Source organism: Pogoniulus pusillus, chromosome 4, assembly GCF_015220805.1.
Source record: "Pogoniulus pusillus isolate bPogPus1 chromosome 4, bPogPus1.pri, whole genome shotgun sequence".
Lineage (NCBI taxonomy): Eukaryota > Metazoa > Chordata > Aves > Piciformes > Lybiidae > Pogoniulus > Pogoniulus pusillus.
This window is the reverse complement of record NC_087267.1, coordinates 8,916,374-8,930,199: the sequence shown is the minus strand read 5'-3', so window position 1 is coordinate 8,930,199 and position 13,826 is coordinate 8,916,374. Positions and strand designations below refer to the sequence as shown.

At 40.3% G+C, this 13,826-nt stretch overlaps 1 protein-coding gene across 1 annotated transcript in view; it reads right to left on the bottom strand.

Moving 5' to 3' along the window:
- Window positions 1–2,594: 2,594 nt before the first annotated feature.
- Window positions 2,595–13,826, bottom strand: part of BMT2 (base methyltransferase of 25S rRNA 2 homolog) — a 36,263-nt gene continuing 25,031 nt past the window's right edge. The window contains exons 4-5 of the mRNA XM_064142110.1: window positions 8,671–8,785; window positions 2,595–5,901 (exon numbers count right to left, since the gene is read on the bottom strand). Of these exons, the coding sequence (XP_063998180.1) occupies window positions 5,272–5,901; window positions 8,671–8,785 (745 nt within the window). The 3' untranslated portion in view covers window positions 2,595–5,271. The remainder of the gene's footprint in view (window positions 5,902–8,670; window positions 8,786–13,826) is intronic.

Here is a 13,826-nt window from a genome sequence, read left to right as displayed (position 1 = left end):
TCAACCAAACCACCCCCCAAAAAAAAAACCCCAACCAAACCCAAACGTTCCCCCCCGCAAAAAACCACCAACAAACCCACCAAACCTCCAGACGCCCACTCCCGAAACCAGTGAGACCTTTTTACAACAAAAAGTCGTAGTTAGCTAATGCGTTATTACAGTAGCCTTACACATCAGGGCTCCGTTTGCTCTCCAAAGTTAATACTGAAGCCCCGTTACGCGTTACCGGTGTCCGCACAGGGCCGAAGCAGCAGCTGCCGGGCTGCAACGGCCAGGGAAGTTTAATGACGGCATGTAGCGCCGAGGAGCGGGCGCTGCTGGCCGTGGGGCTGCTGCGACACGGCCACTCATCACAAGCTGCTGCCTGTGAAGCTGCTCTGTGCAGCCGGCCCCACCAGCGCCCGAGCCTGCCCGAGGAGGCCGCGTCCCGTCGGGGCTGCTGGCCGGGCCGCCCGGGCTCCCCTCGCTCCCGGCTCGCCGCGGTGACAGGGCCCCGCTCCATGCACACGTGGCAGGGACAAGCCCGGCCTAAGTTCCGCGGAGCCGCGGGTCCCTGCCGTGGCCCCGACTCGAGGGCGGCAGCCCAGCAGCTGTTCCGTCCCGCACTCACCTCGGCAATCGTCCCGGAAACTTCCCACCCCCAACGCCGTGCCGCCGCCATGTTGAGGCTGACTGAGGCGTCTCGGCTACGGGCCGCGCCGAGGCTCAAACGCCGCAGGAGTGAAATCGTGCTCCCCACCCGTTCCCGTTACAAAATCCAGGGGGAATAGGCAGGAAGAATGAAAGAAATAACAACACAAAATAACACTACATCCTGCCGCCCCTCCCCCCCCCCCAAAAAAAAAAAGAAAGGGCAAGAAAACCCTAACAAAATAAAACAAAACAAAAAGCCAAACCAAAACACCACCAACCCACCCCAAAACACAAACCCCACCCCAAAATAAACCCATCAAAAAACCCAAACTAGAATTTAGAAACACTGGTGCTCAGCAGAACAATGTTGTGTTTCCAATAGCACTGCAAGGCAGACTGAATACTCTTTAGCCTTCCTCATCACCTGAGAGCAGGACGCTACTCAAGAAAGGAGTCTTAGTCTGATATGCTTCCCAGTTTTGACCACCCTTGTATCACACAGAGAGCATGTCCTGGGCCACCTGTGTCGTATCAGGCTTTGCGCTGGAAATGCATGTTTCGTATTGGTCCCTGCAGGCTGATGGGCAAGATCGGGAAGTTTCTGTCTGCTAATAGGTCCAGTGCTTAAGTGGGCAAAACAAGGGTAGAGTTGGACTTTGAAAGTTTAGACACTTACTGCACGGAGGCTCTTTGAAGTGCAAGAGCGCTGGCCCATCCTACCTTCCTTTAATCCCTCCATCACAACCCCCACTTCACCCTCCCTCCTCAAGAAGCACTAGGGCTGACTGACATCAGCTGTGGCAGTCTATCTTTCTCCAGACAGATTCACAAACAGGGAAAAAGGATCAGAGCGCACAGGTATTCTGCCGACTCATGGAGATACAATTACAACGACTTTGAATGATTACACTTTTAAAGCGAGTTGACAAAGTCTCCCTGAAGCAGAAAAGGAGAGAAAGATTCTGCAGAAAGCAATACTGGGAACAGCTGTGACATCACTGCCAAGGAAGAGAGCAGAATACTGTGTAGAAAAACACACCAAGGACCCCAAAGGGCCAACATACATCACTGCTGCAAAGGTATTTCAGGGCAGTAGAGGAGCAATTAAGAACATCTAGAAAGAGAAACTGCATTAGGAGGTGGCTGCGTCATAAATAGGCAGGTAAAAAACACCATGCGGGCTCAACTGAAAGAACTCACAGTATCATCAGGGTTGGAAGAGACCTCACAGATCATCAAGTCCAACTCTTTTCCACAGAGCTCAAGGCTAGACCATGGCACCAAGTGCCACGTCCAACCTTGCCTTGAAGTGCCCCAGGGACGGCGACTCCACCACCTCCCCGGGCAGCCCATTCCAGTGTCCAATGACTCTCTCAGTGAAGAACTTTCTCTTCACCTCAAGCCTAAATCTCCCCTGGCGCAGCCTGAGGCTGTGTCCTCTCGTTCTGGCGCTGGCCACCTGAGAGAAGAGAGCAACCTCCCCCTGGCCACAACCACCCCTCAGGTAGTTGCAGACAGCAATAAGGTCACCCCTGAGCCTCCTCTTCTCCAGGCTAAACAATCCCAGCTCCCTCAGCCTCTCCTTGTAGGGCTGTGCTCAAGGCCTCTCACCAGCCTCGTCGCCCTTCTCTGGACACGCTCAAGCATCTCAGTGTCCCTCCTAAACTGGGGGGCCCAGAACTGAACACAGTACTCAAGGTGTGGTCTAACCAGTGCAGAGTACAGGGGCAGAATGACCTCCAAGACCCCTTCCATAAAGCAAAGGTCACAACTGAAATGTGGAAGCTGAAACCGAAGTACCAAATTTAACATCTTCACTGTAATTGTTCATAAAATAAATCGAATTACTTCTTTCCCCCCCTCTCCCGTAAATAAAAAAACTATGCATTGGTTATACTGGATTTCAGCATAAATCAGTTGCACAGGAAGAGAAAATGGACATTTGTACTCCAAAGAAACAATTTTTAAAAGGTATTCAGGATATTTTTTTTTTATTTAATAAATGTGCTTTGTTCACAAAAAAGTAGTGATGTAAAGACAACAGAAACGCAAATACACTGTTTCACCCCTCCTTTTCCTCTCCAGAACCTTAAGAACAAGAGATCTCTTGCACAGGCATAATTTTCAAGTATTTCATGACAGAAACATTCTCCTTGCACCAAAGTGTACTACCCAACAACTGCTGATATCACCACTTTATTGTTCAGGGAAGTGTCAATCAGTACATCCCACTTTCTTCCTCCAACGCAATCTGCTGTCCTGAGGAAAAAAAAACCCAACAAAAACAAACCCCAAAGAAAACAAAACAAACCCAAAAATAGCAGCAAGAAAAACAAGTTGTTCTAAACCTCGGGCCCCTTAACCACAAAGGCAATGGTGTTACCAGCCTGCCAAAAAGCTTAAATTTGAAGTGTTGATATTTTAAGTATTTTAGGGGATAAATCTTGGGTCTGAATTGTCTTTTTTTTTTTTTTTGGTGTGTGAATCACAAACCAATTTGCATCAGCCAAAATGTTAGATGGCATATAATTTTTTTTAGAAGGAGTATCAGTCAAAATGTTAAGTACACTTTGAAGTACACACAGATTAAGTTTCCATAAACAATTGCATTTATAGCACCAGTATTTTATCTTCAACATGAGCACATGGACTCAGTAGTTAAGTGGGAAGAAGAAGGGCTTTGAATGACAAATATTTTAGTGAAAGTGAAGTGGTAAACCACTGGTTGCAAATACTGCCTTTAAACCATCGTACATTTCATTCGAGAAGTACTCTCTGAACAACCATGATACTTTTATGTCTAAACATGTTTTGGTTTTGTTTCTCCCCAGACCACATCAGAATGTTTGGTTTGTATATATCAGATTAAACAACAAATGTGAATTGGACATTGGGGCGTGCTCTAAATTTAAGACATACACAAAAAGGTTGTGTTAAGGAATAAAGCATTGCAGTCCAGCATAAGCTGGATCACTGTAGAACAACTTTCTGTAGGAAACTCTAAAAGAGAAACAGGTAGGTCAGACTGCAACACTTTCAGTGCAAAGCTTGAATGGAAGGAGTAAGCTTTATTTTTGTAGCAACCACTGAAGTCCACCCTACAACCTCAGTTATCTGGAAACTTCTGTATTACAAATACAACATAGTATGTTAACATGATGTAAGGTGTAGTTTGTCACACCCACCTGTGAAACTTGTATTTTCTACCATTTTGGTGAAGTCAGCCTTTAAAATCATGACGTGGCACCTAGTTTGAACCATTTTTTATTAGGCACTTATGTATGGATTTAACAGCCTAACACACAAATCTGAAAATTCTGGCCTTTAAGTAGAGGGAAACCCTAGCTAAACTAATAATGAATCCTCTATTTTTACCACTGAATAGAATTGCCTTTTTCTTTCCATTTTAATTTTCACCTGCAAAACCTCACAGATTTTTATTACACAACTTAAAAAAAACACAAACAACCCAACCTTTAGTAGGTGTAAACTTTCTGCTCCACCTCCTTACACTGCAGTCCAGTCTTCAGATGGAGTTTTTATTTAACTAAACAGAAGATTTTTGGGTCTAGATAAATAAATGTTGTACATTAAATTTGCTTGTGTGGTCTGATACATGGCTTTGTGCAATGTGTAATCTTGGAAAACTTAGTTAATGTAATATTCTTTCTTACAAAATTGGTCTGTGGTTACTATGTAACTTGGGAGGTCTACAAATAAGGACAATTAAAGAAAAAGGCTATTTGTTTTTAAAATTAATTAAAAAAACTGCTTTAAAACACAACAAAACTGACCCCGTTCCCCAAACCCAGGGTTTGGAAAGAACACACAATGCCATCGTTGGGGAAATACTGTTATTTGTCAGTGCTTGTATGCTTATGGAGACTGCAAAATCATGTTCCAGTTTTCAAGTGAGACATAATTGTTTAGATGTACCATACCTTTCAGGGCAGGGATAGCCTCTTCAGAAATTTCATGTCTAACTGCCATTTATGCAACAAAATTACACAGTATGTATAACTATGGATTAATATTCCAGTCTTTTGGTGTTCTCAGTTTGATGTTGTCTCCAGAGGGCTGCAATAAAAAGAATCAAATGTGCAAGTACTACAGTTTCTCCAGCCCAGGCTCAACGAGAATGAAACAAATTTGGGAAAAGAAGTTTTGTTCCATAAAAAGGGACATGTGTGACAACGTGTCTTAACCTATCTGCACATTTTACTTAAAGTGCAAATTATTTCTTCCTACATATACTTCTCAGAATCCCACCAACTCCAGTGCCTTAAGCTCAACCACATTTGGTTAAAATATCAAAACAACGTTTACCAAATTAAATAGAATTCACACTTCACAGCACTAAAGAAAAGAATGGTACCTCTCTGAAAAAAAAATTAGTGATACACATCTAAAGAAAGTAACATCAATTTATGCTATGACATGAGTCATTTGCATAAAACTTCTATTTTTTTCACTTCCATACAAGAATAAATTTTAAAATTCAAAAGTAGAAAAAAATAGCAAACTCTGTAAACCTTTGCATTTTCTTTATGCAAACCATTTTTGTGTGTTGAGCCCATGTTAGTATAGCAAAATTAGTTAAGCAAGAGGTTTGACTGAAAGGGCATTTCAACGATTACATTAACTTAAAAGCAGTATAGGATCTTCTAGCTCATAGAAAGGAATTGAACTAGACTGGCTTTCTCCAGAGTCTGAGTCATAAGGAGCATCAGGTAGCTCCAGGAAACCGTAAGCTAGCTGTTCATCTTCTGTATCTGATCGAACATAGCAGGAAGTGTTTGAATACTCCTCATCCTCTATACTGTTGAAATCCTGTGGGATGTACAACATTCCTGGGTAGTTCCTGCTAACCAAGTCACTTGTTGTTTGCAGGGAAGTTTTCCTAAATGCCATCAGGTGCATATGAGAAAACTTGGAATACTTGAAGCGTTTAAAACCCAAAGACTCTATGGCAATTTTCCAGCTCTTCATCATCATAGCCCGGCGATTCTGATGAGATGAATCAGGAGTTATGACAAGCAACAAGCCATTTAATACGAGAAGTTCATGGGCCTTCTTGCAGCATATCCATCGTTGATAGGGTGATGGAAAATAAGAAAGCAGGAGTGAGAAAACGACAACATGGAACAGTTCTCCAGGTAGAGAATCAATAGGATTTTTCAGTTGCTTAAGAAAGGCATCTATAGCATCTTGTGCCAGCTGGAGAGGTTGCTGAATTTGAAGATTTAAGAAGTCACATTTGTATACACTCTGGTAAAATAAAGAAAGCATTAGAACAAAACAACAAAAAAATAAAAAAAATCAAGGTTAGTTTTCAGAGCAAATACAAGTCAAATCCACAGAAAATCAATGAGAAACTCTCTGCTATCTTCAGGAAATGTCAAATCTGATGAACACTTCTCCTGCTAATAAATCGATCTAAAACAACAATTTAACACATATGGCTAGCCATTGTATCCTCCAGTAAAAGGGCTTTGAGGAGTAATTTTTCAGAGTAACCTACTAACTTTACTTTGAAGTCTTCAAAAGTTAACATGTTATACATACACAGTTGAAAAAAAATTAGAGTGCAAGTATTTCTTAGTAGTGAAAAATAACACAGTAAATTAGAAATAACATTAATGACACTTTCAGAATGAAAGTATGTTTCAATGGAATCTGAACTCTACAGGCAGCTTTAGAACAAAAATGCTGAACTGGAAATTGCTACTGAACTCTAGATATATAAATCTTGAACTACTGTTACAGTTATTCTAGACAATGAAACAGCAGACATATTTCAGTGTATCCACTGATATATTCCTACTCGTTTATTCTGATTTTAATTCCAGTATTCTTGTTTCAGACTACAGTTACCCCAACACAGCAACTGTGGCACATTCAGTATGTTTTGCAGCGGTAGGAAACTGTATTTAGATTTTCTCAAAGTGGAGATTCTCCCTTCATGCCAATTTTGCTATACTCGACCCTTTGTTGTTGTTTGTAACATAAATTAAACTCCTCTAAGATAGTAACTACTGCCAATTGTGCTCTGGAATATCTATGTTACAACCTGAAAGTTTGAAAGAACAGCCAACAAAACACCGAGTCAAGAAGGAACCTGTTCTGCTTATCCCAGTTTCAGTTTTCCTCCTCCTAGTTTCTAATCTTGCATGTTTACCCATAATGTACCTTACACAAAGACACTGAAAATGAGTGAACAACACTAAATAGAGTACTAATCTTCTCTGGCTGCAGTTCACCTCCACCTCAAAACAAAACCTTTTGATGGAAATGTATTTCCATATTCACATCTCTTAAAGTTTACATTCTCTATTAAACAAAGATTCTAAATATTTTGAAGACATCAATTCTTTCCAATTACATAACTAAGATTTCAACTCTTCTAGTTTCTCACATCTCCATCCTTCTTATTTCTCAAATTAGATGAAATGTGTTACTCACCCACTTAGTCTATCCATCCACAAAATTTCTATATGCAGAAAGTGGGTGAATCTGTTTTCTTCTAAAGAAGGAATTATTTAATCCTTTGCTCAACATTATTCATGAATCTGACTTCCTAAGAAGCCTCTATGCTTAAATACATTTCAGAAAGTATCTTGGTATCTTACCTAAAAGACCTGCTAAATCAGAAGATTTCATCAGTTCTTCTATTTTCAGCTTCTACCACTAAGTTATCAGATCAGTGGTTTAGGTCAGAAGACAATATTAACTACTGCAAGAGCCCTCTGGCTGTTATTTTGAAATCTTGTATCATCCTAGGCAACTGCTGGCCTGAAGATTAATTTATTCAGGAGGTCATGGTGGAGGTGCAGCCAAAAGTAGTCATCTTGAACACATCACAGCTTATGAAGTCTGTTTTGGAGGTGGGCCTAAGCTTATTGTAGCAGATGCGTCTGAACGCACAAACAGTACTCAGCATCACACCCAAGAATGCTTTCTAGAGAGGTTTCAAGGTGCCCAGGACACAGCAAAGTAACCAAGAGAATGCAAGTAAGAGAAGATGGTCAGCCTAAGACAGGCCTCACAGTAACTGCTTTGATCTCTACAGTAGTGCTTTAGGGAGTTCCTGTCAAACTACAGCACTATGCCAGGTGACAAGAAATCAATTATCTTCTCTTTTCCTAGTATGGAGAGCCTGAAGAATTGGTTAGTACACAGAAAATCATGTACTGTGTGCTGTTGTCTGGCCTGGATTACTGCTATTCCTCCTTTACATCCACAGAAGTCACTGCATATTTAAATTGATTTTCATGAGAACAGAAGTAATTTTGTTATGAAAAGAGCAAAATAAGAGTAGATAGACAGCAAAACGTTGGCTATGCATACCCTAAAAATAACAGTTAGATTCAGCTCATGTAACTTCAGGTGTCTAGACTCCCATTACAATCACTGAAGAGCTAGTCAACACAGCCCACAAAGGTCAGAACCCCAGACCTAGACACCCAATATCTATGTATCTTAGCTGAAGTTTACTTGTCATGTATTACCATTTTGAATGCCATAGGCTGCTACTTCAGTCCTATAAGCCTCCTTTACATCCTGTGTCATGCTCAACATCCCTATGCAGACACCCTACAGCCTTTTACGTGATGGAAAGCAATCATGGCCGAGCATCCAATGCCTATTCTTTAAAATGGACAAGGTGATGTCCACTCTTAAGGGTTTTATTTTGTGTTTTAATTAAACTAATATGGAACTGCTTTACAAAGCAATTGATCTGGCTCAGATTTTTTTCAAGAATAGCCCTCATTATATCTAAACAGACCCTACTTTCAAATCTGAATTTTCACAAATGCACAATAAAGCTGTAACTTGGAAAAACAGTCATGAGATTTTAAAAACAAAACACAACTACATTTTAGAGCCTGTTCATGGGAAAGGGTATAATAGGAGGGCCACAGTTCCTATTAAAGCAGATATTTAGAACATACACTCTCTTTCTTCTCTACACAGTCATTTTGAAGCATTCTAGAACACCTGAGGAGCAAATATGCATTAAATTCAAACATTACATACCTCAACAGCTGGAACAATATCTATGCCAACTGTCAGAAATTCTTCAAACTTCAGAAATGGGTTAAAGCAGCTACCAACATCAAGTAATCTGATCTTCCCCAAGGAGTGGAGTAATCTAAGAAGCAGCAAAAATTCAGTTTCATCAAATGTTACTTTTGAAATGATATTCTGAATTACAATATCCAATAACTAATGCAAAACATTTCTCAGAGCACCAGAGTAATGACTCAGAGTAAATGCCCTATTTGAATTACTGGGATACCCAGAGAACTCAGCTCCAAAAGTAAAGCAGATGGTTCTCAAGTGGAAGAGTCACTATGACCCACCTACTTTCAAGTCCCATTTTAAGTGGCATCTGAAGTCAAGTGCAATAACTGCCAAAATGCCATAAACACAAAAGGATACAATGGTATTTCTAGGTAAAAAAAAACAAAGGCAATTACCCCCTGCCCCCATTTAGTTATTTCCTACAAAAACTGTAAAATAGTTCAACTGCTTTATGTTAGCTAATTTTTTTAATGAGTGCTGGAGATTTGCTCCAGTTCTAGTTTCAGCGGATGATATGAAACAATTAGATCAGTGCATGAAGAGTCACAAACTGACTGCTCAAGTTATGAGGAAGTTATTCCAAATATCCACATGAACTGAAGTTTTCCCTCAAAATTACTTGTGAAAAACAGTCCATGCCATGCCAGGCAATCCATTTAACTCTGGAGTATCCAAAAGCTTTTTAATGAGAAATAGTCAAATATATCCACACAGTTTAGAAAGAAGGAGTTCTAATCAGCACACTTCTGAAGTACTCATAAAATACATTTTATTTCATAAGAATTCTGGAGAGCATTTTTGTAATCTCAAAGTCTGTCTCTTTCTCTGTCACTCTGCAATGACCTTACTATTCAAGACAAAATTATAGACAGGAAGGCCAATGAATTTAATGCTAAATATTTAATTGTGCTACCAAACAACAAAAGGTGAGTGACTGAAAAAACAAAGTAGGGAAGGGAATAATTAGGTAAGTCATGACTTATACTTGGGCTGATAGAAAAAGGTTGACAGATTGCTGAGGATACTTTATTACTTCACTTCCAGAATGTCATGAAAAATGAAACAAACCAGACAAAAAACAAGCACACCAAATAATTGGCCCATCATCTTCCCAACCATGTTCAGAAAAATTTCCTGGGGGTGAAAATCCCCCAGTGGGAGATAAGAAAGAAAACAGCAGATCGAAGAAATAAAGACAATTTTTTGTACTGTCTGCTGGAAGATCCCATTACAGCACAGCAGAATATATGCTAGAGGCTGACATATCTTCTTACTTGTCTTTCCTTGGCAAGTTCCAACATCACCTGTGATCAGCTACAAAACTTATATGACATGCCTTTACGAAGATGAAGACATCATTCTTCTCTAAGTATATAGCTTAAGAAAGAAAAGAGGAAAAAGAAAGCCTAGCAGCTTTTGAGGATAGTGACCTTGCCTCTGAAAACATTATTTTCTTCTCCTTAACCAGTGCCTAGAGGAATATTTGTGGTCTTCAATTTGCAACCACAGTTGTTTTCTTCATGACTATGGCAGTTAGCAGGATATTCAGAATCAGAAAACCATTTCAGTAGGAAAAGACCTTTAGGTCCAACTACTATCTAACTTTACCAAGCCTGGTGATAAACCATGTCCCTTAGCACTTCATCTCTGTGTCTTCTGAATACCTCCAGGAATGGAGGTGCTGGTCACACTACTGCTGATACAGGTCAGGATGCTGGCATCCTTCCTGGCCACCTCAGCATACTGCTGGCTCATACTCAGCTGTCAGTTAACGCCCTACAAGTCTTTCTCTGCAGGGCAGCTTTGCAGCCACTCTGCCCTAAGCCCGCAGTGTTGCATGGGGTTGTTGTGACTCAGGCACAGGACTCAATACCTGGCCTTGTTAAATCTCATACAACTGCCCTTGGCCCACCAATCTAGCCTGTCAAGGTCCCTCTGTAGAGCCTTTCTACCCTTGAACAAATCAACATTTCTTCCTAACTTTGTGTCATCTGCAACCTTACTGAGGGTGCAATCAATCCCCTCATCCAGGTTATTGAAAGAGATGTTAATAGAGAACAAACCCCCACACTGAGCCCTGGGGAACACCACTTGTGGCTGGCCACCGATTGCATTTAACTCTATTCACATATACGACATAGCATTAGGTAAGGTCAAAGTACCTGTTCAGAAGTGCTGGCAGTCAGCTCTCTCCTTGTCATTTAAGTGCTTTGCTTTATCTGGGCACTTCGGTTAATCTGATACACTGTTCCTCTTGAAAGAATTGGAATTTCAGTGTTGCACTATTATCACTAATATCAAGGCCTCAGCTATTGAACATATCCTACAACCAAGCACACTGTTCTTTAGTTTATTTTCCTCACAGTCTGAATTTGGAAGTTTTTGTGTTCATTTCTTTGCAGCTGCAACAAATCAGTAAATGCTGAGGTTGAAAACTGTTCAACAGTATAGACTTTACCTTTGCCTGTTCTTTAAAAAAGAGAACCCACATATCAAAACATAGTACCACTACCATCCAGTTTGAGTTCTTGCTATTGGATCATTTACAGGGATGCATCTACAATTTGCCATCATGATCTGTAAGACCTTGGAATACTCAACATTTAAAATTAGGGTAAATAAAAGCAAGCTTATAGCTTTGACAACTATATGCTATGGTTTTGTTTGTTTGAGGCTTATTTTTGGTCGTTTGTGTTTGTTTGTTGCTTCATGCCTCTGTAGCAAATGTTTGACATCTCCAAAATATAACTTATCTTTATTTTGGGAAGATTCAGCCCTAGAAAGGCAGATAACTGCAAAAACCTTCAGAAACAGATCTGCAGGGCCAAGGGAGTTAAAGCAGACATGGTTCTACTTATAACAGGAACAAAGCAGTAGGAAACATCATGGGGAAAAAATATCTTTAAGCAACAGTAAGGAGATTTGGACTCTCCATACTCCTGCTAAATTCATCACCTAGAATATGCTGGAGAAACATGAGATGTTTTTGTTGCATTCAGCAGAACGATCATGCCAGTTAAGTAATTTGCTTCTATGTGGATCATTCAAGCACAAGAACATGTGTCTGCATATATGCCTCCATTCTAGGTGAGCAGATTAACAGGAGATGCACGGGGACTACAGGAAACAAGAGGCAATGTCACTCTACAGAAAGTATCCCATAAAATAGTGACAGCCTTTAGAGATCTTAATATTTGCCATTTCAGTTGTTTAGTGAAATACTTGTGCAGAATAAAATTAAGCAGCACAACCCAGAATTCTCTAATATTTAAGTGAGCCCACTTCAGCTACAGTAGGCTGAAAAAACACTGTGATATAGTTAATCTTTATTTCTTAGAAAACCTGCATTCTTGTCTGCAGCATCATTTTTGACTGGATGAAGCTGGACACTGTTTCAGACCTCTACAGCTTTGGGCCACACTCCTGGAAAGCTGAGCAGAAGCCAGAAACCTTTTCCACACTAATGAACAACAACAAATTGAAGGCATTGTGAATACAGGGCAAATTTACTCTGACAGGTGTGTCACATCCAAGGAGTTCTGTAGTCTAAGTTCAATGCAAATATACTTTGAAACCTTAAAAGCAGCAGAGATTCAGATTCTCGTATCTTGGCTTCCTGTTGCTTGTCAGGTTTTGCTGCCCCAGGTGCAATAAATTGCTCAGTAGATATTCTTGGTTTTCCAGTTATCAGTAGGGAGATGATCCCAGTTAGGTGTCTGAAATAATTTTGAAGCTCTTCAGAAGCACTTTGATTCAGTCACTGAATGTATACAGAGAGCACAAGACCACCAGTTCAGATGATCTGAAGACCACTGGCCCAGATACCTACTTTTTCAGAACTGTAACTCTTAGGTCAGATTCCTCAGTGAAACTGTTACTGTATAATCCAGGTAACCATCACTGATCAGTGACCCAATTGCTTTGAAATGTAGTCTTGCTCAATTCATCAATAATGATCCTTGTTTCCTGTGCTAATTTGAGGCTAATTGGAATATTTTAGTGAGAAAAATTAGATTATAGGCTGTAAAAAGGAAATAATGGTGATGTCTACTTCACTCATAGGCTTGCTGAGATGTATAAAAAGAACAACAAAACCATAGAAAAGACAGTGTGTGTGCGTGTGTCTCTGTCGAAGTCTGTTTCTCCCTGGGCTGCTTCTATGTAACTAATCCTTGTGCTTCTAACCCCCCTTGCTGATCCTCCAAACTCAACTTGCACATAAGGTATACTCTGGGGGTAAGGTAGAGGGGTGGAAAGGTGGTTGGGAGCCCCTCCTGGGGCTCTGATTTCTGGGAGGATTGTTGTGTTTCTCTATTACCTTTAACTTGTATATTTCTGTATATAGCTGTGATATATTGTAAATATCTGCTTGTATATTGTGCTAAGCTGTAAATATAAAGCTTCATTCCTTAACTTCTAGCTGGTTGAGTCTAGCCTGGGTGATTTCATAAGAGTGAGGGGCAGGGGGGGAGGTAACTCCCAAACCATCACATTTCCTAATGACTTTCAGTCAAAACAAGCAAGGGAAGTACTTTACCACTCTATGTAATCACCAAGTACATCCTGAATCCACGATTCTTGAATGCAGTAGCGTACAGACAGAAAAAGTGGGAATATTATACACCAGGAGCTGTTAAAGCAGTGTACATAACCTGGGATATGAGTGCATTTTAAATACATCCAACACTTGGTTATTTCAAGAACGTTACTAAATGGACTGCAGCTCCCTGTTAGCCCTCTTTAAAAATGCACTATTATTCAGTTGTGCAGGTAAATGTCATTTTCTCTTGGAAGTCCACAGCAATAGAACAGTTATATGACCATAAAGAAAGTAATTTTATCTCTGAGATTAATCACCTTCAGTGCTGATCTCCTAAGTTCACAGTTTTACCCTGTTATTTACCAAGTATGGGATGAGAAAAAAAAGTCAGAAGCCTTATGCTGCTATAAGAAGAACAGAATAAAGAAGATGCAATTCTCTGTAGTAACACTGGCATGTCTCAAGAAAAAATAATCCATACATAAAAATATCTGTTGGAAAGGTCTAGCCTGCTCTGATACATATAAAAGAAGGAATGCTAGGTTGTAGCTTAAGAGACAGTCAAGCT